We start from the raw sequence: 25209 nt of genomic DNA, 5'->3' as shown, positions 1-25209 counted from the left end.
GCTTATTTAGTCAAGATGAATGAAATCCGTACCAAGATCCATGCAATTGCATATTCCATCAATGCCCCCAAACTAACCATTGTTTGCTCTTACTACCATCCCATAGGTTTATTTGTCTTTCTGTACCCAATCAGATTGCAGGACAGGCTTCTCAATTACCATTATCACTTACATAATAATAATACTAATAATAATAATATGCAATTCATTTCCCCATCTATACTTGTTAGTATTTTTCTTCAGATGGATTCTAAAACAATCAACTGGGCATAAGGACTGTGTCCACAGCTTTTGTTCTAATGAGGTTGGAGCCCATTTCTTGAACCTTGCCCCATGTGACAACCCTTGATCTTATCTTTGTAAACTATACTGGGGCCAACCAGCCAAAGACCTTATTCTATGGTGCCGCTATATATATGCATCTTGGCCATTTCTACAGTTCATGCTGAACCCTCCACCCTCTGTATCTCAGACCAAGATGTGTGTCTCATGTCTCATTAGCTAATGATCACAATAAATGCATCCCACTTGCACTGGTTTGGGCTTATGATTAGTGATGGACAAAATAATTCACCAGGCATGAATTTTCTGGCAAAGCGAAACAAGTCGCTCATCACTACTTATGATCTAAAGAACAATGGCAATTAATTAGCCCACCCTAAAATATGAAGGTCTGCAGATCCAAAAAAACAACAAACATGTTCATTATATTTATTATACATTTATTCAAGGTGGTTCCAAACCCAATATAAACCTTAATTTTTCTTTTAAAATCCGTTGCATTGGGTTGTTTTACAAACATACACAGACTAATGGGCCTTTGACAGCCCTGAATGCTAAAGGGATCCCTTGGAGAGTAGAATCCATTTTGCAGGCCTTCATTTTGGCTAGCCTGCTCTATAGTATGGATGTCCAAACCCAGACCCAGGGTTCCATTATTAAAAGCTGAAAAGCCCCCAGTTACATTTTAAGTCACTGGAAACTCTGGTAAGCATAGAAAGAGGGCCGGCCTGATGATTCAAAGGAAACTTTTTCATGGCCAGCTAGGGAAGTGAGCAGTAGACCTATATTGCTGTGCTTTTGTAATTATAATTGATAACCCTAGGATTGTGGAGAATGTAGAGCAGTCTGAAATGCAATGGAACCCTGGTACAACCCCCGCATGCTATTTACATTTACAGACCAACCCACAGTCATGTCCTATAAGGCAATCAGGAGGGAGGTTCTAAAAGGTCAGAGACTAAGGCGGTTTGGTCTATTTTACTGTCTGTTCCATATGCTGTTTTAGTGGGGGTCTAGCTCCATCAGCCAAACGAAGTCCACAGGTACAATTTTGTTGCAAATATTCTTAAATCCAGTGGGTTTCTGGCTAAACTGCTCAGTATTAGCACTTTAGCAGGAGCTGAAGGCAGACACCCTTCTCTCAATGGATAGCAGATGATAATGCACAGTGATGGGAGCAGTGAACTGGAGCTTGATGTGCAAGTTGCACTAGCTGGGCCAGCAGTGTAGACAATGTAGTAAGGTTGAAATCCAGTGTAGCTTATCAAGCCAGAGTCAGAGGGCTACCCAACTAGTCACTGGTTAGTTCATCCTCATCTTCAGTTGGTGGTCTTGTCCGCTTGAAAAATCCAAGCTGAGATAAAAGAGAAAGCAAACATTTGTACACTATAAGGCAGAGAAACAGAAACACTTACCCCAATATCAAGAAATGGCAGCATCACTTACAGAATGTTCCCCCAGTCGAACCCCCACTGCACTTACCTTCCACATGACAAATACGAACAGTGCCAAGAGAAGCAGTCCCCCAAGGGCCCCTACAATTATCCACCACAGTGGGATCTCCTTCTGACCAACTGGGCTCACCCATAAAACAGTGGTGTTAGCCTGGGAAAGAGAGAGAATAGGGGATTGAAATCTACAATGTGGAGCACATATGAAAGAAGAGAAAGTTATTGTGGAAAAGAGCTGGAAAAGTAACTCAGGGTTTGGGATGTATCAGGTTAATTGCAAAAATTAAAGAGGGTTCCTAACAGAAGCCCCCTGAGCTTACTGCGGCTTCCCCGGTCAATAGAGTTTCAGGCTGAATCTTGTAAGGGACACCTGTAACCTGGAAGGAACCCTGAGAAAGGAGGATGAACTGCTGTTGAGGCCTCTGTAAGGGGAAAAAGAAAAAAAAACAGATAAAGCTACATGACCCTAAAGAGTATTAGAGTATCTTCCCTATAGATTATTTAACAGGACAAAATCGATACTCAGTATTGAAATGAACGGTTCTGTTTAGCCATATCTAACCTTTAGCAAACTGGGAATCCAAAGTATTGAGTGAAGCTTCACTGTTGCTCTTTCTCCTCTGTCCAGATTCTCCATTGAGCAGATCACCTCCCAGCAGGGGGCGCTGCTACAGTTCTGTAATAATAATAAGGATGAAGGGCCATGAATTCTGTATTTCTCTAATACAGTCTACTTTATACTTGTGTTTGTGTTTAGAATATAAAGCTGGTTTTATCTTTTAAAAGGGAACTCCAGCTTCCACACCAAAATTTGTTAAAGACCCCCACACAACACAGAAACCCCTAATATACCTATCACTGTAATCTGTTTCTTTAAAAAAAAAAAAAAAAAAAAATTATATGCTTAAATCCAGCTGCAAAACAGTTCTTTTCTTTCTGCATCATTTGAAATCCTGGCAGGGGAGGAGGGACTAAAACATTAATGTTACAATCTGTAACTCCACAGCTTACAGACAGCATGCAGGAACTACATACTCCACAGTGCATTGCACTGTGTTCCTTTCCTTGTTGACATCACATGTACTTGGAATTGTGGGATTTGGATGATGTAGGCCGAAGGCAGGCTGAGGACAGACGACTACTGTTACATTTTATTTTTTTTATGAGTCTCAAAGTAGAACAGGGGCCCAGGCTTAGGGAGCTGTCCAAACCATATAATTACATAAAAAATCATAAAAAGGCTGAATATTTTTCAGCTGATGTATATTGTAAAGCTGCTTGAAATTATGTTTACTTTTTAAAAAGGAGAAGGAAAGTTAAAAACTAAGTAAGCTTTATCAGAAAAGTCTGTGTAAATACAGCCATAAGCACTCACAGAAAAGCTGGAGTCCTCTATCAAAAGAAACACAGGATTTCTTATGTCCTTTTTTGTAAACATGGTCTTTGGTATCAGACTTCCTCTCTCAGAAAAATCCTTCATTCCAGGGGCCAGAGTCTGGGCAGTTCGCTCCTCTCTCCTGCTCCCCCCCCCCTCCCTTAAGAATTCATAAAACTCCCTCCCCCCCGACCTTAGGAATGTGTAATCTGAGCTACCAGCCTCTAGAGCTGTAGCAGGAAGCTAGGAAGACCAAGCTAAAATGGCAGCTGCAATCTTAAACAAAAGGAGGGAGCTTCTAGGGCTATTTACTCGGGTATGGTAAAGCTTTCTGCAGAATAAATATAGAGTTCTAGGTGGCACTAATGTGGCAAATCTATTGGCAGTAAAATGCCAAAATGACTTTCCTTCTCCTTTAAGTTGTGTTTGGATGGAGTTCCCCTTTGAATTGAGTTCACCCTTCTAATGTTCATTGGTCGACAGTTCTCTGTGTCTTCCCATCTTTTACTGTCCAGCTAAAGATTGGTGGGCATTGTGACAGTAATGGTCACATTTCTAGTGCTCTGCACCCCTGCCCCAAGGAACTTTACACACCCCCACCTGAATACCTTATGTATTATAAGGGATACTTTACAGACTGCTTCAATACAAAAAACATTAGACCTTACCTTAAAGTTCTATGCCCTATTTAAAGACCTGCAGCCTTCTGCTTTTGTATGTTCACAGAACTCCAAAGCGAGATCCTTATATTGAACAGTAAGGGTATGTTATCTATTACCCTTAAAATCCCTAGAAAATGTTGCTATTGGGGTTATACCAGTAATACTGGGTGCTTCTGATGGGTCTCTTCTTTCTTTGTGTGGTTCTTTCTCTCATCTATGAAATCATCTGTGGTCTCTTTCCTCACGTCTCTCTTGTCCAACCTGTGATTGCTGCCAGTGCTATAACTGACAGGTGCTTCAGTGGCAATGAACATGTCCAGCTGTATATAAAAGATAAGCTGTAAGGCTCTAGGAAACATATGGACACACAGTGGACTAGTAAAGGTCCCCATACACGGGCCGACTATAGCTGCCGATATCGGTCCCTTGGACCGATTCGGCAGCTAATCGGCCCGTGTATGGGCAGAACAGAGCGGCCTGGCCGACCGATATCTGGCCTGAAATTGGCCAGATCTCGATCGGCCAGGTTAGAAAATCCGGTCGGATCAGGGACTGCATCGGCTCGTTGATGCAGTCCCCGAACCGACTGCCCCATAACCACAAATGTAATCCGATCGTTTGGCCCTGGGGATCGGATTATTTTTTTTTTAAGTTACTTGCTACCCGATATCGCCCACCCGTAGGTGGGGATATCGGGTCGCCAAGCGAGTGGATCTTATAGTGTATGGGCACCTTAAGTCTGATAACAAGACAGATAAACGTAGATAGAAGAGCATAGCAATGGGTACAGCAGAACCTCCACTGCCGAGGCCCAGGAGTACAGAGGACCTGTGAGGTGCCCAGCTTGATGTGCCATTGCAGTGCTTAAGCTGTATGTGGAACAGAACAGTTAGGTGTGCTCACTGCATAATTTGATATGATCATCTTCCTTGAGACATGAATGGGTCCAGTTATGCCTCAGACTAGATAGAAGGTTTTAACAGGAAAAGGCTGGACCTCCAAAGGTTAGTATGACAAGCCATATAAAAAATAAAGAGCACCTGCTGACCTGTAAAGGGTTGAGCTTTGACTGGTTCTTACAATTCATTTTGTCATCAACCTCCAAACTCAGGGGATACAGCAAGTAGTCACCTTGATAGGTTTCTGGGCTCTGTAAAACCAGCTGGACATGGACTGAGCTCGGCCCAGCATTGTGTAACTAGAGACAAAGAGCACAGAATGAGAAACAAAATCATCGTGTCTAGTATTGTGGTATAATATCATACAAAATTCACATAGTGAGGTTTGGGCCTCACTTGAAATGCCAGGGCTTATTTGAAATCCCAGTGTGGGCCTGCCTGTATAGTAAAGCGTGCAACTAGAATGGTGCATAGATTAATATTTTCTGTACATGTAGTTGAATTCTACTTAGTTACCACAATTAAGATACTTCATAGAAACAAATGTATTTGCATTTTAAACCTTGAACTTATCCAGTTCCAGAATATACCTCGTAGACATGTGTCACCTCCTCCCCATAGTCTTGGACCTTTCTTGATTCTTCTCTTGGTTCCCAGTTGGGTAATGGAAGAACAACCTCAGCAGGGTGAGAACTCCTGAGTGATTTAGAAGAAAGGGATATTGTATGTGGTAGAGGACAACGTATAGAAAAGATATGGGTTCTAATGCCTCCTGTGTAATAGTCCATTTAATACAGACTATATATATTCCATAAGAATAAATGCTGATAGGAATGAATAATATGTTTCCAAATAAAAGAGCTTATGTTCTAGAGAGGTCAGGGAATGGAAGAAACTCAAGTTGGTAAAATGCAGAGGGAAAGAAAAGAGGCTTTTATTGCTAGATGGGCTTAGTGAGTGTGAACATATATATATATAGCAAAGCAGGATAGTTCTTGTAGATGTAAACATGCTATTTGGTTAAGAAAGGTGAAGGTCATTGAAGAAAAGCTGTCAGGTTAGGAGTATTTTGAGCTCAGAGAAGTAATGAACTTAGAAGCATTTCTATGGAGAGATTCCTAGAAGATTGACAATTTTGAATTTGATTTTTGGAGATACTGGTATCAATGTAGGAACGTGTCAACACAAAACTGAAATTATGAGGGTCTGGCAGCAGCATTAATGATGGACTTGAGCGTGGACAATTTTGAGATGATCTTCTCTAGTGGAGAAGATAATTGGCATATAATAAGGTAGATATAGCAAGTCTTAGTAGCAGCTTGTTTGAGGTTTAGTAGAATTTCACATACCAAGAGTCACTGGAAGACTCAGTTAAATCATCACCTGGAGACCCTGCACCCATACTACGTTTGCTCCCCAGACACAATCATATGGACACTCACCCCCGCAGTTCTAAGGTTGCTGCCACATTTACTGCCATCTTCACCAAAAAGACTGGGCTGTTTGAGTTTATACTGTTACGGCTGAAAGAAAAGATGGAATAACAAGGTATTATTCCATTTGACCTTCCTGATCAGATTGGTAAATAACTCACAGCCATGGCGGCCATATGTCTCACTGCATGATATGGTGTTTACTACTGTGTTGTATATTGTACAGTGATAGTGTTGTGTGCTAGTAATGAAAAATAAAAAACACCTCTTTATTTGCATCTGGAAGGTGACAGTGCTCCCAGAATCCTCCAGGTTACTGAAGCTGAGCTGCAGGTCTGCGTGAATCTACAGAAAGAAAGAAATGTTTTCCTAGTTTAGGACCAATTGGCTTATCCTCTTATGCACTTTATCCTATTTAGAAGCTCATTACTTAGTAGTCACAGGGCCACGGTTTATGTCAGAAAATCTCGCGAAACAAAGGAATAAGCAGCAGTGAAAGAGAGACAGGCAACGTGATGGAATGAACAAGCAAATAAGAGAGAGAGCTATCGCAGGAGCATGAAGAGACTTGTTTTAGTAGATAAAGATCGTGTGAGGGGGCAAAGGTGTAAATAGCATTTCCAGAGGTATCTAAACCTCTGGGGATCATCAACTGAACTGAGCCTCAAAAAATCAATAGACTAGTGTCACCCCCAAACCTGCCATAATACTAGAGAGCCCCAAAGAATGAACACGCCACAGGGCCCATCAGAATCTTTTAGCTAACCCACCTCTAGTCAAGTACAAACCTTGGCTCCATTTTTCATTGGGTTCCCCAGTTCACAAACCACAATTTCTGATTCGTTTCCCTTTTTTGGGGAACACAGGATCTTCTCCTAGAAGGACAGAAACCTAAAATTACATGATGATAACAGTTCTCCAGAGACGTGTGTCTTGAATGTCATTTCAACTTCCATCTCACATCCTGCCCTTGTCTCACCACTGTCCTCCAATGACCTGTAACTTCTTTATCCCTACACTATTTCCCCAACCAGTGGCTCGGGGGCAACGTGTTGCTCACCAACCCCTTTGATGTTACTCCCAGTGGCCTCAGTAGGTGCCATTTTTACATTTCTGGCTTGGCGGCAAGTTTTAAAGCACAGAAAAGCAGTTTTACTCCAAGCAGAGCCTCCTGCTGGCCAGCAGTCCACACGGGGCAACCAAATAGCCAATCACAATCCTTATTTGGCATCATCAAAGAACTTTCATGGTTGTTTGCCTCACCAACACTTTTTACATTTGAGCGTGGCTCACAAGTAAAAAAGGTTGGGGATCCCTGTTATAGTAGAAGATATAGAATCCAAAAGAAGACACACGTTTGTCCTCAGTTGCATATAGTTTTATTAATTTTAATATGCTGTTCTGGACATTCTTAGTATAATGGCAATTAACCTTGTTATGAGCAAAGGTGGGCCTCAAAATTGTTTGACCACAAAGGAAAGACTGGAACTAGAAAAAGTTCAAAACAAACACTACCATATTGTAATGCTTTCATGCACACACACCTCTGCCTCCCCCAACACTTGCATGTAGTGCGCCCCCTGTGGCAGCCAGACGTGCAGTTCCGCCTCATAGGCTCCTTCTCCAAAATTGGTGGCATTGAACTGGACATGTACCAGGTTATCTATCCCAATAAGTAGAGGATCTGCAGACCTTGGAAGTTAAAGAAAATTCATAGTAAGGAAGGTGCCAGACAGAACAGAAAGGCCCAAATAATTAGCACAAAATCCGAAGACTAATTGGAACAGTTATTTTTTACTTTGTTGCTTACCAGTTGGCATTTAGATGTAGGTCTGGGATACAGACATTGTCATCACCGCAATCCAACAGTATATTTGTCTGAAGCAAGAGAGAAATTGAAATGCTCTTAGTAAGATGGTTTAATCCTATGGATGCTTCCACTGTGATATACGATTATTTGCACTGATAAACAGTAGGCAATGTTCACTTATTATCAGTATTATAATAAAGTATACTATGTCCATTATCATCTATAGTTTAATCATATGAAATAAGAAGGTTCTTATTCAGTGTCGCCTATACTACATGGATGATCTACTCTAAAGCAGTTAGGCCATTATAGAAATTTATCTTACTTGCTCTTGTAGGAAGGTGGTCCCGTGCAGGGTGGGCTGGACTGTGTCTGGGGACTGTTCTTTCACCAGACTGAAGTTTACACTTACGGCTATAGGGCTGAGTTTGTCCTTGAACTCCGATTCTGCCTGTGAGATAGAAATTATATATGATTCTCCCTAAAGATTGACATTAGATCATAACTCCCTACTCTACAGGTGCAAATACAACAGAGACCTTTTATGTTTCCCCCTATAACAGAATGTTATATTTCAGAAATGTTGATTTGTTTCACACCTGGGACACATGTTAAGGTGGCCATGCATGCAGTGCTATTGGCTGGTGACAATGGATGGCCAAATCATGCAATGATTTGCTCATTTGGCGACTCAAATGAGCGAAGGCTCCTGCTAATGACCAGATTTAGTTTGTTCCTACTGGTAGTACTGATGTTAATGTTTGTGAATGGAAAAATGGGTAAATCTAGTGACTATTACATAAGAAAGACATACACCAAAATGGTAACATTTAGGCCTCACTGGGCCCTTTATGAAGCCTTGTCTCATGCAGCAGGAGAACATAAGAAATGTTGGTTTGTTTTATTGATGTTGAAGCTCAATGTTTCATAAGTAGAGAAGAGAAGTTGTATGTTGCTTACAATAACAGGTCTTAAGGTCCCCATACACAAGGCGATTTCACTAGTTGTGCGACGAACGATTATATCGACAAACGATCGTATGGCGAGGTTTCCATACGATATGCCATCCACGGGCAACGATAATTTGCAAAAGATTTCATCGTATCATTATCGTAAAATACGTACGATCGTACATCTACGTACGATCCAATGTCGTGGCGGAAGCGGTATTTATTTATTTTCGTTGACTTCCGCTGCTGGCAATCATGAACAATCGTTCGAAGACAAATGTCTGACACTCACACCAACTGGCAGATTTTATCGTTAAACTACTAAAATTTTTAAACCTGGCCGATCGATTTTGGGGACGATAATGTCGGGTCGATTAGTGGGCCGACGATCGTTCGCACACCATCAACTATACGATAACTTAACGATAGTATCGGATCGTTCAGGAATCGGTCGTTTGACAGTAAAAAATCGGCCCGTGTATGGGGTCCTTAAGCCTTACTAGCTATTACAGGAATGTGAGGTACCCGCAAGTAGGCTGTGAGGTTATGGCAGAGCTGAGCTGAGTTGCTATGAAGTTCCATGTCTATGGTTTTACTCGGCTGGGAGGAATCCAAGAAGAAAGTTCTTCGGGCAAATCGGCTCTTCAGACGATCCAGTTGGAGGTCAGCTGAGAGACCTTAGGGGAGTAATAGAAACAAAGCATGGGGCGGGGTACATGTGATGCAAGGCAAGAGAAAGTTGGCAGTTGGCAGCCTGTGAGCTGAACAGAGAGTAAAGATGGAGTGGAAATAAAAACGGTGATAACGTGGATATAATCTTACTGATTTTCTTTGGAAGGTTACGACCTGACGCTTGAGCACAGACATGAAGTGTAAAACTAAAAAAGAAGAGACCTCATTACCCAGTCATATAATATCCAGCAGGTGTTTTTGTAAGAATTATACCCTGTCTGAACATAAGATTTATTTTTAATTTATTTCCCCTTCCATATACATTCTCATATAATACCTATGCACCCTTGTGTAATATCAACTTAATTCATACCCAACATGCACCAGAGTCAGTGCCTTGGATATATGCTGAACACATCAACTGGGCCCCTCCAGCAATGAAATGTTACAATTCAATCCCCCCCCCCGTCTCACCAGCTGACAGCGGCGCCACTCTGAGGAAGTTTGCAGAGCTTCACATCTGGGTTCAGAGCTTCTGGGTGGAAGGACAACGAGGCCTGAAGGACAACAACTGGCTGGGCCCTAGGGTTGACCAGGAGAGGGACGGATAACAGAGAATGGAAAACCTTAGCATGCAATGCAACTGTGGCATATAGCCAAATTACCTGGCAACCTATTTGACATGAATTTAAGTTATTCAGATATTACTTAAACAAATCTCACCTGAATATAAAGACTTTGTCTGCTTCAAATGCACCAACCAGCAGATCTACAAGAGACACATTAACCCGTGAGAGAGGAAATGGAGAAATCACAGGTCATCTCTTCTGTAAGTTATTTTGTACCTGGGTACCCATTGCCATCAATATCCGTCCCTCCTCTTAGTGCAAAGCCAAACTGGGTTGGAGGAGGTAGAGGACTTTCCAATATCTGGGAAGGTTGGGGGGACAGACCAGCTGTGGATCCTCGATAAATATACACACAGCCTCCCCCAGATTCTCCCCCGAATGGAGCGCCCACAGCCACATCTAGGATGGAAGAAGGAGATAAAATGATTGGGAGATGAAATGTACCAAGTAGAGGGGGCTAATAGCTCAAATTTAAAATATAAAAGAATAACATGTCTAATATAGATAAGACCATATTAACTAGAAAAATTATTTTTTGGGGGGACAACAGAAAGGGATAAGACAGCAAATACAATAGCGAAACTTAACAAGATTGGCCTTTAGGAGTGCAATGTGACTCTCATTCCTTTACATAGTGTTTTGCACCCTGTAACAATAGGCTTAATAACAAAATATGTTTTCTGATGTGAAATTCTTACCGTTGAACCCATCCTGGTCTATGTCTCCTAAAGGAGCAATGGAAGAGCCAAACTGCCCATAGACTCTGGTCCCTCGAAGGACTGGATGGTCATTGCTGAATCTACTGTAAGTCCTTTGCAGGTACACGTATACCCGTCCAACCTCCTGCAGCTTCCCACCAGTGCGACGTTCCATGAAGAGAGGGGCCCCCACCAAGACATCATCCTTCCTGCAGGCACAGTATAGCCAATAGAGAATAGGTTACAGAGTAAGAAGTAGATAAGGCAGGCCATCAGCATGTCATCTGACATGGTCTCATATGAAGATCTAGAACATCCATATCAGGAATTAGTAAAACGGGGGTTGGCTGTGCATAAGATTGTTGTGTAAAGTTATGTACATAACCGTGGGATTTATACAGGTTTTCAGTAGTATTTTTCTGTATAGATAGGTATGGTGTTTGCTGCAGATTAATGTTTGATAGCTATTCCAAACAGCATGTGTAGCAGCAGATTGCATATGGTTTTCAAAGACTGGTTGTACTTTAGTACTACTTAGTGAGCTTGAGAGGGCAGCAGAGACTGCCTAAATAGCCATAGGGCCCTACAGCTCTAGTACCTTACCGTGGGCTGATAGAGACGGAGTGAGGTTTGAGCAGTGTGAGACATATTACCGATTTGTTTGTTTTTCTACTAAAATTTCCTGAACATATACATCCCATTTCTACCAACAGTGCAGAAAAGTGTTAATTATAACATGTCTGTGTGTGCAAGTTTTCCCTACAAACTTACCCATCATTGTTGACATCTGTAACAGCAACAGAGTGTCCGAAATAGGAGGCGATCTAGAGAGCAGAGGGTGTTATTTAAAAAATAAATATATATATATATAGACAAGTTTTGTAACCCTTGTTCTGTAGTTAACATACCCAGAGAATTCCCAGCCCTTTAGTGAACAATTCTAGTAATTTCACTGCCCCTTGTTCTTCTATAGTGAACAGAGCTAGTGATTTTTTTGCCCCATGTGCTGGTATAGTGAACCAACACTGATCTCCCTGCCCTTGTACTCCTATGGGCAAACCTAGCAATTACCTTGCCCCTTGTACTTCTATGGGGCCAGAGCTAGTGCAAAGGGTGATTACCTGTACCTTGTACTCCAGCGGGAAGTGACCCAGTAGCCCCCCATATATTGTATGCCCCCCTATGCTAGTATTTGCTTACCTGCTCTTCCTTAAAAGTGTTAATTCTCCACTGATAGTCATTTGTATAAATTTCAACCTGCAGGGAAAAAGATGTTTATGTTCCTGACTTTGCACTGATTTGTTGTGTTTTCTGTTACATAAAAGGTAGTTATTAAAGTTCATTTTAACCCTTTTTCTACATAAACCTGAATATCTATATGATAAGCCTTAAAAAGTCAGCCAAACCATTTTAGTGAATTGTTTATATGTACATGTTAACTGTTCTGTCTTCTGTACCCCTCTATTTTGTAAAGCGCTGCTTAAATTGATGTATAAATAATAATAATAATATGCATGGAGGGAAATGGGATGCTATATATAAGTATATATGTTTCTGTATATACTCACAATGCCCATATGTGGATAAATTGGGCTCCCAACCACAATCTCTGCAAAAGATGAGACAAATCTTATTGACAAATACCAGACTGCCTCCCCTGATTCCCCAGCGTATTGCCTTCATTTCAGTCCTCTGTCTCCTGTTATCCACTAGCCATACTCTTCTCCTTCTATATTGTGGCTTCAAGAGTCCATTTTGGTTCATACCCAGCCCTCGTTCCTTCATATCTGCCTTCTTACCTGGGGTAGTATCATCTGTAAACTCTCCATAGGCCACTGAGAAACCTAGACAACCAAAGACACATAATTGGTTGAGGTTTCAGTGGACTCACAATAAGCAGATATACAGACCTGTAACCATTTCACCATGTCCCACCATGCCACACAATTTAGCACTCCCGTGAGTGTACCCCACGCACCTTTGTAGGCATCATGTGAAAACGTAGTTGGTGGAAATCTGAAATTCGGGGAGATCTGTCGGCTTGGGTAGGCCTTCAGCAGGGCAGCGACGGGGGGCTTTTTCAAGATGCCAGGTACATCTTCTGTAGCGCATAATCCTATAGGTTTTAATGTAAAGTTAAACAGTAGAAGCAATATAATTAAAGGTTTTGGTGACAGGCCTGAACTGGGTATCGAAATAGGCCCTGGAATTTCACGTACACAGAGGCCCAAACAGCCCTCCACAGGCCAATAGCGACTGTCTATGGCATCTTACAGCAGCCCCCTACTGTAAATGATAAGGACATTAGCAGTCACTGAGGGGTTCTGTGCCCATATAAAGGCACAAGGCTGCAGGCTGAGTTATACAGGGAACTCTGAGTATCACTCATGTATTATAAGGGATAATGTACCCCCTACTGTAAATGATAAGGATATTAGCAGTCACTGAGGGGTTCTGTGCCCATATAAAGGCACAAGGCTGCAGGCTGAGTTATACAGGGAACTCTGAGTATCACTCGTGTATTATAAGGGATAATGTACCCCCTACTGTAAATGATAAGGATATTAGAAGTCACTGAGGGGTTCTGTGACCATATAAAGGCACAAGGCTGCAGTGAAGTCATACACCTCCTGAAACACCCAGGTTACATTTGATATCCTTATATATTGTAGCAGGGGATACTTATAGGAATAAGAATATATGTGTAACAGTTGTGGCTCATGTAAGACAATATCCTTATTATTTACTGAAGTATTCAGTAAGATATTTATATGTTTAAATCTAAAAATTTGAGCCAGTCTCTTCTACTGTTTATTCCTGACCAGTGTTTGGAGTGTCTTTGCCTTCCACAGTCTAATTGGCTGGGGTGCCTTTGGGTGCAAGTTATGATTTTTCTTTATTTATATAAAGCTGCACACATTCTGCATCTCAATGCTCTTTTGGTGGGGAAAACTGGTTTATGATGCAGAATGTACAGGAAACACATAAAGTAGTCCCCATAGAATGTACTGGACAAACATCCATGTAATTTAATACCAGAACTAAATGTATTGGGAAAAGTTTTCAATTAGCAATAATCACGCCTCGGTTGGACCTCATTGGCTATGATACTGCCACTGTACAAAGCTAAATGTGACTCAACATCCAATAAATGTAGTCTTTATTCTACTAACCTTTAAAAAAGTAACCCCCGGGTGCTCCTGCTAATAATGTCCCATCCTGCATGGGGAGACAAAAACAAATATGTACATAGTGATTTCCCCTGGAGAATACAGGTAAAACCAAACTCTCCCCTGCATATGGTGCCTTAGTACAAGTCCCTTTACTTCTGTGCGTCAGAAAGAAGCCACTCCCACCTCTGTCCTAGTGAGAAACCCTCCCATGTCTGTGTGTTTGAGACAGGTCTTCCCATCTGTGTAAATAAAAATACCCCTTCCCATCTCTGCATACTAGAGAGAAGCCGTCCTACTTTTGCCCATTAGAGAGATGTCCCACTAGCCCTGTGAATTATAAAAATATGCTCCCCAATATAAATGAGAATGATCCCCTTACCTTGCTTATCTCTGCGCTGAATCCCAACTCACAATATCTATTGTCAGGGGCTGTAGAGAAACAGACAGCAGGTTTTTATGAGAGGGTTACTGAGTTTCAAAATAAAACTACACAAACTGCTGTACCCCCTGTAAGAAGCCCCCCTAGATAAGTGAATTCTCTTCTACTTTACGCTTTGGCACATTGTGCCACACTGGCACGACTGCTCTCTTGCTTATGGTAGGGCGGCATCCCATTCAGTTGTGCAAGGGACTAGGAAGTGATTTGGGGTAAGAAGATGAACTTAATAACCACCACAAGTAGCAGCAATCATGCACATTTGTGCACATATGGCCACCTTTAATGGACTTGGAAACAGTGGCCATACTGGTCTATTTGGTGATTATTCTTGACTACATACAGACATCCCTGGACCCAATGGTGGATCACAGTAAGGGTGCCACTCCCTGTAAGACACACCAAAAAGAAGTCGTCTCTCAATATATCCAGAGCTTTAGATACCATAGTAACTGTCAGTCTTGTTGTCCCTGCAGGGGGCAAATTCATGAATATCATGCAGGTTGCCAGTTATGTAACATGCCCCGGTGGGAGTGATGCCAGACTCCTTGTCACTTTGGATGAAATTCCAGTGCTGTAATGGTGCACAGGCCTGTGTAACATAAAACAGAGATGTTAGAAGAGTATCACAGCAACAGTGAGTTAAATGGCTATTTCCAACCTGGAACCAACTGTTTATTCACAGGAAATTGGTGAGCTACGTGGCGGAAAGGTGGGTGGGACCAGGAAATGGGTGGGGTTATAGGCGGGGCAGAGGGTGGCCTGTGGCTTTAACGGGTGATCAGCAGTGGAGAGGGTCAGGGAAGGCAGGGCTTTACAGGGCATTACAAATTTACTGACAAGGACATTGCTGGTAAATCTGTAATACTAGTGCTGGCAGTAGCTGGTGATTAACAGGCTAGGCCAGGTACCAGAAGCTTTTCCCCATCTGATGCCCTATAATTGTCACTTTGGATTCCTACATTTGATATCGATAAAGCTGAGTCAGTAATAACCTGGCTCTCATTTGTTTTTAGGGCAAATAGCCCTCACACTGGCTAGTCCCTCATTCACTGATGTCCACAAACCCAAGGCTCTCCACTGCACACTCAATCCTTTCCATAACTGTATGCCAAAGAAGTAGTGTCTTTCTTATACACACCTAATGGGAATTACACCCTCATAGGATTGGAAAGTTCTCCCTTTATCCCAACAGAAACATTAAACCCTGACTGGTTCCAACCCATCCTGTCTCACTAAAGGGAATATCTACAAAAGGACAACTACACACTAATATTTAATACACAACAGTATATTAGTCAGTTATTGGGTGTTGCATGCAGTTCACTGACTGAGCCTTATCAGTGTCTATACCTCCTTAATAAGTGACGTGGCTGATCAGATCATGATACATTAATGGATTTGTTGGTGGAAGATCTGACAAATATAAAAAGACTCAAAACATTACCACAATGGCTGTATTCCAGGTTCTGACCATTGCCCCAAGCCATTGGTTGGACTTATAGACCTTCATGGTGTAACTACCCAAAGGATCCGCTCCATCTCCTGTAAAAGGATAACACAATAAAACAGGTCTGCCATCTGGTGAAGTTCAGAGAGTTCAGAAGAAAGACATTCTGTTACGTTTGGGGTTGGACAATACGTTGCAAGGGGATTTGCCCCTCAGTCATGGAGGTCATTTTATTGCTCATGGCAAGACAGTATATGCAACCTTCTGATCTAAAGTCTTACTCCTGAAAGGTCATGCTGAGCTATTCATTGCCTTCTCGGCACAATGCAGTGGGTACCACTATATTTGTGTAGGAACCTATGCTGTAGATGGGGAAAGTGTTTTAATACACTTAGGACCCTGTGGGAAGGATTGGGGTACAGTCATTTAAACCTTGAAACTACTATCCCCAGCACTCTAGACATTATCAGCGATTATGCTGCCTTCATGCATCAAATTATCTGGAAACACTGGCATAAAGTGCACCAGGGCCTGCCCCCGATGAGCCAGACAGTATCACACAAGAACACTGCTAAAATGCAATGCATGCATCTGATGAAATTCAGCTCACCAAAAAATTGCCACTGAAGCCCCTCGGCCTCTACTTTCACCAGAAAACCCTATGCCCATGATCACCCCATCGTGTTACCTGTCTTATCAAAGTTTATGTTGGTGCAGCTGCTTCCCTTGGGATCCCAGGGACATAGGAAGACACCTCCTCCCTTTGTGATGTTGCTCTCGAGAGCCTGCATTCTTGGAGCTCCCACCACAATGCTGGTCCTTAAACAAAAGTAGAATATAACTATACTTCCTACACCTACTATTTTCTAAAGTCATTTTACTACCGAGGTCATTGTTTAATGACTTAAGACTACCCAAACCCCCTAACGACCTAACCTTGGTCAAGCCCACCCATATAACAGTGAATACAAAACAAATGCACTTACCCTTTGTAGAAGTCCAAGGAAAAGCCAAAGTAGCTACCAGGGGGTCCCGACAAGGTTTGGGGAGTCTTATCCAGATTCAGATTTTGGACGTAGGTGGGTAGCACAAGGAAAAGCAGCCATGGCACCATCATCAAAAAATGATCTTCGTCCTTAATCTCAGAAAAAACCTGCAAGATGAGCACAGAACACAGTGAAATGGATGTTTCTCTATAAACTCCCAGATACTAAGGGGTATATTTATCATGCTGTGTAAAAAGTGGAGTGAAGCATTACTGGTGATGTTGCCCAAGGCGCAACCAATCAGCAATTAGATTTTAACAGTTAGAAAATCAAAGCAAAGCATCTGATTGGCTACTATAAACAACATCACTGGTGTTGTTTTACTCCACTTTTTACACAGCATGATAAATATACCCCTATGTCTTCTTCTTTTCTTGGAAGCCAACACAGAATACATTTAGTTACCACTGTGCCAACCCTCTGTGCCAACCCTCTGTGCCAACCCTCTGTTACATTTACCATCTTTTGTCCTCATCTCTGTTCCTTTCTTTCCTAAACAACACTTACTTTTTTTCCAGGTCAGCCCTTTACCCTCTACCTTCTTGTTTGTTGCACTTTTCTTATTATAATTCTCTACACATTACCCACTGCCTCCCACTAAGTTCCTTCCTTTAGGTTTCTGAAAACACTCCCATATTCTTATCTTTTCTTTAGTCATCCACCCGTCCTAATTTCTGCATTCTATGTCACCCTTTCCCATAATTCCCCAGAGCCATAATCATTACTCAGATCCTGTGCGCTAGACAATTGTGCCTTCTGTATTTGCCACAGATGAAGGAATTCCACAGACACAATTCACACATTTTCACCTAATCTTATATTAACTCCTACACACACACACACACACACACATCATGCTGGGCAGGTCCCCCAAATGATCTCCTGCAAAATTGTGTTATTATTATCATATACAGATTACATAGAAATAATGCCTGATATAGAGGGAAAACAGGACCCATTAACCTTACAGTCTAAAAGGGAAAAGTGGGATATGAGACACAAGGTTCTGCTTCCCCTTCCCCACCACAGACCTGTCAGTCAATCCACCAGGCTCCTTGTGTGTGACCAGAGCATAATGTTTATCATTTGAGCCCAGGGCTGTGGGTGGGAACTCAGGAAATGGAACAGCAGTGGCACCAAACCACAAAGGAGTCCTTATTATATATATATATATATTTATTTATAATATATATATATGTTCTGCAGCACTTTACAGAGGCTAAACATCATTCCCATTAGTCCCTGTCCCAGTGAGCTTACAATCTAAGGGCCCTATCACAGTTACACGCACTATAGTCAGTTTCCTAAGGAACCAATTAACCTGCCTGTATATTTGGGAGTGTGGGAGGAATCTTACCCAGACACGGAGAGAACATACTGACACTTACAGAAAGTACCCTCACTGGAACGGAATGTAAAACCTCAGGTTTTGCTCAGAATGAATATGGATGACCCCAAATATAATAAAAGGTTTATAATCCCATAGATGTGCCATATGTATAGACTCACCAGTAGAAACATTGGGTTTGGGTGCCCAGCCCCAAACCTACAGCCGGAGGAGCAAATTAAACCATATCAGCTAAAAATTGATTAGGCATTTAAAAAATTCCAATGTGACCGTTCAATAAAACAAAAAAGGGTATAAATGTATTAAATATTACGTCCATAAATGTAATGTGCATGTAATATTCAATAAATTTATACCTTATTATTTTATTGAACCTTTATGTTGATATTTTTTAAGTGCCTGCTCAATTTTTTCTGATATGGTTTAACCATTCGTGCACCCACTGATTCCCCCTAAACTACTGTGCCACTTGGTCTGCTCTGTTTGTGTTTCCACCACAGAATACAGATTCCCACAGTCATAATAGGTTACAGAATACAAAAGATAAAATATTAGTATAAACAGTGGCGGAACTATATACAGCAGACCCAGCGGTCGCGGGGGGCCCAGATCGTGGGGTCTGCTGTACCTTAGTCCCCCGTTTCCTACCCATGTGTATAAATATTATATATGATTATATTGCTGCTGTATGCCTCCTCTTGTACAACAGCCCTGATGTTGCCACAATTACAGGCCCTATCTTTGTACCTGCAAATTATGCATTGAGCATGAATATGTCTTCCCTTGGGGGGAGATTTGTTACCCAAGCAGTCAGCACATCTTATTCACTCTCTTATAATATCTCGCCTGGACTACTGTAACTCCCTATTAATTGGCCTTCCCCTCCAAAGACTGTCCCCTCTCCAGTCCATAATGAATACTGCTGCCAGGCTCATACACCTCTCCAACCGCTCCTCCCCTGCCGTGCCACTCTGCCAATCCCTGCACTGGCTTCCCCTACCATCCAGGATAAAATTCAAACTAATGACCCTCACATTTAAAGCAGTCCATAACTCTGCCCCCCCTACATCTCTGAACTTATCTCTAGGTACCATCCAACCTGCTTGTTACGCTCCCTACTGACCTGCTCCTCAACTCCTCTCTCATTCCCTCCTCACACGCTCGCATTCAAGACTTTGCAAGGGCTGCCCCCCTTCTCTGGAATTCACTCCCACAAACTGTCAGACTTTCTCCCAATCTCTCTGCCTTCAAGAAATCTCTAAAAACACATTTATTTAGAGAGGCTTACCCTAATCTAGTTTAGCAATACCCTGTGCCCCACCTCTCACAACTCTGGTCATGCCCATTCCCACACCTTGTGTCTCAACCCTTTCTCCTTGTAGATTGTAAGCTCTTTTGGGCAGGGCTCTCTTCACCTCTTGTATTGGTTACTGATTGCTTTATATGTTACTCTGTATGTCCAATGTATGTAACCCACTTATTGTACAGCGCTGCGAAATATGTTGGCGCTTTATAAATAAATGTTAATGTAATAATGTAATGTAACATCAGGCTGATATTTATGGAATGCAATGTACATAGATAAGGCACAGCTGAAATCACATAGGTTTAGGGCTCCTTATATGGACACCAGTATAAGTGAAGCCAAATACCCCCAGACATAGGCTTGTATCAGAAGAAGCAGCAGCAAGTGGGTTCCCAGCATCCCAGCATCATTTAAAGCACAATAAAATCTACAGCTGGAAAGCCAAATGCTCTGTTTTCCAGTTATAAGATACTACAACTCCCAGCATCCCCAGCTAACGTATAAACATAAACTGTTAGGGTGATGAAAAGAAAGAAAAACATGTTTTACTTGCAGTTGTAAATTCTCAGCGAGTCTCCCGGTCTGCTTTACCCTGACTCCACCCTGAGTGGCTCAGATGGGCCCCCCTCCAGCAAATGCTTTCACCAAATTAGGGCTTGAGTCTCCGCTCAGCATCCAGGCGATCAGCAGCCCAGGCACAGCACGGCTAGCAGGGAAAATCATCATCTTTATATAAACCCTCCAAAGCTTTCATGCTGAGTCATTAAAGAGGTGGTTCAACTTAACTTTCAGTATGTTATAGCAACTTTTCCATTGGTCTTCATTATTTCCTTTCATCTTCTTACTTTTTACAGCTTTCAAAACAGGGTCACTGAAAATCTACTGCTCTTTGAGGCTACAATTTTACCGTTATCATTATTTTCATTGTTTATCTTTCTGTTCAGACCCACTCCTATTCATATTCCAGTTTCTCATTCAACCCACTGCCTGGTTGCTAGAGCAATTTAAACCCTAGCAACCATATAGCTGCTAAAATTCCAAACGGAGGATGGTTGAACATAAAACTAAATTATTCAAAAACTGCAAATAATAAAATCGAAGACCAATTGCAAATTGTTTTAGAATAGCACTCTCTACATCAGGGGTCTGCCAGAGGCCAGTTCACAGTCCCTCAGACTGTTGGGGGGCCAGACTAGCGTAAGTCCTCAAACTACGCCCCCCCCGCCTCCCCTGTGTCCTCCCCTGGCTACTACCTGTCTGCCTTAGTGTGGTCCTCGGCCCCAGCGCGTCACATCACTGCATCACCAAAGTGGGATCTTCTTCTGGCTATCGGGACTCAACCACAAAAAAGTGGTGTTTGCCTGAGAGAGAAGAAAGGGGTGGAAATCAACACTGGTCCTAATGAGATGTGTCTGTCAGAAGGAATAAAATAGAAATAATAATTAGGAGTAATAATAATAATAATACTGCAGTGTGGCCAGCAGGGGTCAGGCTGTGCTACTGTTATGGGATAGAAAGGTTGCCTCTAGCGGAGTAATACTGCAATGTGGCCAGCAGGGGTCAGGCTGTGCTACTGTTATGGGATAGAAAGGTTGCCTCTAGTGGAGTAATAGTGGAGTTTGCTCTCTAATCAGAATAAAGTGAAACAAACCATTGGGTTCTCTCTGTGGGACGTTTTGTGCATTAGATTAGCAGAAGATATTAAAATAAAACAAACACAATGCCCTAAATGGGTTTAAGTAAAGTAAATCCTTAATGGAGAAGAACCAAGAGGTCCTGGTTGATCTACTTAGCAATTAGAGACTGTCATGCCCGGGCAGTATTGCCCTGGCATTGTAAAGGGTTAAACACTACCAACATCAGGGCTCAGGCTCACACAGAGACCCTTAACTAAATATGCAACAAGCGCCTGTGGAAAGGAGACAAATGTATCGGGTTAGAAGGCAATTCGGAGCCAGACCAGTAGGCGGGGAAGTTGGGGCAATTGGTTTCTTTGATCTGTTGATAAAAGAAAGGGAATTGTGGACCTTAGAACTGCAGGGGGTGCAGCTATGAGAAAAATATAAAAAGGCATCCATTCACATCCTCATAAATCATATATTGGTTATGAGGGGGCCCCATGCTTCCCAATGATACCAAACAGGGACTGCCCATAGCCACCAGTTTGGAGGGATAGTTTCTGGGGGACGGGAACATGAAACACATTCATATTCCAGTTTCTCATTCAAACCACTGCCTGGTTGCTAGAGCAATTTAAACCCTAGCAACCATATAGCTGCTAAAATTCCAAACTGAGGATGGTTGAACATAAAGCTAAATAATTAAAAAACTGCAAATAATAAAATCGAAGACCAATTGCAAATTGTTTCAGGATAGCACTCTTTACATCAGGGGTCTGCAAACGTTTTATACAGGGGGCCAGCTCACGGTCCCTCAGACTGTTGGGGGGCCGGACTTGCGTTTGTCCTCAAACTACGCCCCCCCGCCTCCGCTGTGTCCTCACCCCTGGCTACTACCTGTCTGCCTTAGTGTGGTCCTCTGCCCCAGTGCGTCACATCACCGCGTCACACCAACACAAATTACCCTGGACAGGTAGTAGCCAGGGGTAAGGACACAGTGGGGGTCGGATAAATGACCTTGGGGGGCTGTATCCGGCCCGTGGGCCATAGTTTGAGGACCCCTGCTCTACATCATACTTAAAATTCAATTTAATATGAACAACCACTTGAAAGGGGATATAAAGCCCAAAATAAGATGTTGCCTAACGACTTTCCAATGTACGCTCATTAAATATTTTCAGTTGTTTTAAAGGTATTTGTAATGATATATGAAAGCTGAATTTGAGGGTCCCTTGGTGCACTGCTGGTTCTGTCACTTGAAACAATGTAGCAGAAATCAGCCCGGCAGGCTTCTGTACAGGTCAGTTAGTGGGCTTCTGCTTTCAATTGGGATCACCATCACCAGGGTTGGACTGGGGGGTGCAGGGCCCACCGGGGCTCCCACCCCAGGGGCCCTGGGGGGGTAGGGGACACGGCTGGCTGGGGCAACCTGACGTCCTCCTCGAGCGTCAATCCCCCCCCCACCACATACCTCACTTCTTCCTTGCAGCCACGTTGGGGGGAAGGTGCTCTGACACCCACAGTTGGCAGGGGGAACAGACTGGGTTGGTTGGGGCCACAGGGCCCATGAGGGTCAGAGCTCACTGTTTTTTTTTCCCCGCTGGCCCAGTCTGACCCTGTTGACCCACAAGTCACCTGGGTGGTGGACCCTGCCAACTAGTAGCATGGGGTCTCAATGAAAATAACCCCCCCCCCCATGACAAACATGGCTACACCTTAATCCACCACCCACACGATCCATTACGCCAACGCCTTCTTTTCCACTGGAGTCTCTCAAATATCCCCTGTACCCCTACAATGGCTACGCTTTCAGTACCAGTGATTGCTACAAACAATGATACAAACATTGAATATTTCTAATAATGTGAATAATGTAATGCAACGTGTTTATTATAAGGAATAATGTTAGGTCATCAAAGAGGTCTATAACCATAAAAAGGGGCAAGGACACAGCTCACGGAAACCTTTTCTAATTATTGTTTTTAATTATTGCAGACTGTGGGATACAAGGGCTTATTCACAAATGCAGCGCAAAGTACAATACACCATGTTTGTACTCAGAATGCAGGTTTATTTATATTTTATTATAAATAATTGCCCCACAAGGCTATATTTTCTCAGGTCCCATTACCTAATGATTGTATTACCTTCCCACAACCCTCAGCAGCTCTATTCACCATGGAGCACTCTGCCCCTTTACTGGCATAAAACCAGCACTGGTGTCATCACAGAACTGGAAACGACCCTAGCCAAGGGTAAGCCAAAGGCAGAAATGCTTATTATGTAACCCGCTGGCCCACCAACCTGTAACCGCACCCACCTCTGCAATTACCTGTCTGCCACCTGAACTGCAGGTAACTGAATCACCAAAACACTCTAGCGATGGTTAATGAGGTAGGGGAGTCATTAGTATAAAGATGGTACTAAAGAACTGATTTGTTGAATTAATGAGACCAGATGACCAGGTCCAGGAATGTGCTGTACCCTGTATGCCAAGGGACCATAGAGTGTCACAGAGGATCCATTGCATCCAAAGCAGCAGAGATGTTCAGGAGTATCAGGATGGAGAATTGTCCTTGAAGTTTAGCGTAACCTGTGTAGATACATGTTCTCCTGAACACTGTTTCACAATCCAAGATAGCTCACGATGTGTTGGCAAATTATACCTGTCAACACAAGCACTCAGAAACCTATGACCTTACTGGCCCATGATGATTTTTGTTTCAGAGGACAGATGGTTGAATTGTCCCAATCTTGTCACCTACGCTGACAGAAAGTCCAATGTAAGCACAGCATCATCAGTTAAACTTGTCCAATAATTTGTCAAAGTATCACACAAAATTATAGAATGGACTGAACATCTCTAAGAATCTCTCAGAGCTGTGAGCCATCATGTTCTTCTCAAATACCATATAGATTGGTCTCAAACGACACAGCTTGTAGCTGAATACCTCACTCATTCTCCACTTTTTGTTGAAGACCAACAGCAGAAGTCCAATGATGCTGGATGGAACCATGATTTAGAGCAAAGTACCACCAGGAGAGCCATGGACCATGCAGGTCAAGAAATTCTACAAATTTTGTTTCTATCAAATAAAGACTTCATCTAACTCCATGTTGAGTAGCACCAAACTCCTCAAGTTAACATAAAAAATTTATACTTTAACTTTGGAGCACTAGAATTGTCCTTGTTTCATGTAAGTTTCTGTATATACTCGAGTATAAGCCTAGTTTTTCAGCACCCAAAATGTGCTGAAAAACTCACCCTTGGCTTATACTCTAGTTGGGTGCCATGGGTCCCTCCAGACTAGCACCCTCTGTCCTTTGTGTGCAAATTAGGCCTCCTGCAACCAGACCCTCCAGTGCCCTGGCCTAGGCTCCCACTAGCAATACTTATTTCCCCTTACATCTCCTCCGGGACCGGGTCTGCTGCCAGTTTGCCAATGTGCAATGAGCGTGGGATAGTACTCATATTGTTTTTGTTGATCCTCTTCTCCACTTACAGAGCTAGTTTACTGTTTATCTTTGAAATAAATATTGAAAAACATATACCCCACCAATGCCTCAATTAATGTAATTGTATTGGTATTTATTTTGATTATTAAAACTTAGCAGTAGCCGCTGCATTTCCCACCCTAGGCTTATACTCGAGTCAATAAGTTTTTCCAGTTTTCTTAGGTAAAATTAGGTACCTGGGCTTATATTCGGATCGGCTTATACTCGAGTATATACGGTACCTAAAAAACTGCAATCTACCAACTTGGACTAATGGTATAAAAATGATCATTTAAATAGGGCAGGAAAATAATCTATTTTGTTGGTTTCAGAGGTTATCCCAACACAAAGACATAACACCCTTTGTCTCCTGTAATTCATGTGCCTGCCATTTTAGCTCAGGAACAGGTTTACAGATAGAGTACTGAGACACAGAGAACACACATAAATACAACTAAAAAGATTGCTGCATTAA

At 42.4% G+C, this 25209-nt stretch overlaps 1 protein-coding gene and 1 pseudogene across 3 annotated transcripts; both read right to left on the bottom strand.

Annotated features, from left to right (window-relative positions):
- Positions 1-701: 701 nt before the first annotated feature.
- itga2b.1 (integrin subunit alpha 2b) lies at positions 702-20319 on the bottom strand. Of its 3 annotated transcripts, none has more exons than XM_031894704.1 (31): positions 20168-20319; positions 16907-17072; positions 16609-16739; positions 15918-16015; positions 14915-15062; positions 14414-14463; positions 14035-14080; positions 12840-12977; positions 12661-12705; positions 12430-12470; positions 12062-12118; positions 11633-11685; positions 10862-11070; positions 10380-10562; positions 10258-10303; positions 10009-10116; positions 9685-9740; positions 9388-9539; positions 8238-8363; positions 7913-7980; positions 7647-7794; positions 6891-6977; positions 6368-6447; positions 6112-6192; positions 5260-5365; positions 4819-4968; positions 3926-4090; positions 2296-2409; positions 2054-2155; positions 1765-1887; positions 702-1636 (listed from the first exon to the last, which is right to left on the bottom strand). In XM_031894704.1, exons 2-31 carry the CDS (start codon positions 17035-17037, stop codon positions 1574-1576), a joined length of 3105 nt encoding a protein of 1034 aa, XP_031750564.1. In that variant the 5' UTR covers positions 17038-17072; positions 20168-20319; the 3' UTR covers positions 702-1573. The 3 variants fall into 3 exon arrangements, with proteins under 3 accessions (XP_031750564.1, XP_031750563.1, XP_004918702.1); XM_031894703.1 differs by having other exon boundaries at positions 16907-17073; positions 20174-20319; XM_004918645.4 differs by lacking the exon at positions 20168-20319 and adding an exon at positions 17474-17536 and having other exon boundaries at positions 16907-17073.
- LOC116408089 lies at positions 13833-13989 on the bottom strand (annotated as a pseudogene).
- Positions 20320-25209: the final 4890 nt, after the last annotated feature.

Source organism: Xenopus tropicalis, chromosome 10 (assembly GCF_000004195.4).
Source record: "Xenopus tropicalis strain Nigerian chromosome 10, UCB_Xtro_10.0, whole genome shotgun sequence".
NCBI lineage: Eukaryota > Metazoa > Chordata > Amphibia > Anura > Pipidae > Xenopus > Xenopus tropicalis.
This window is presented reverse-complemented; position numbering and strand designations above follow the sequence as displayed.

Bases quoted from the DNA above. Each gene is read 5' to 3' on its own strand.
- itga2b.1 (XM_031894704.1), bottom strand. From the start codon at position 17,037: ATGATGGTGCCATGGCTGCTTTTCCTTGTGCTACCCACCTACGTCCAA. The intron at 14,081-14,413 runs GTAAGGGGATCA...CTCCCCATGCAG, and splicing joins TCAGCGCAGAGATAAGCAAG to GATGGGACATTATTAGCAGG. The intron at 9,741-10,008 runs GTGAGACGGGGG...CTTCTTTTTTAG, and splicing joins AGTGGCGCCGCTGTCAGCTG to TTTTACACTTCATGTCTGTG.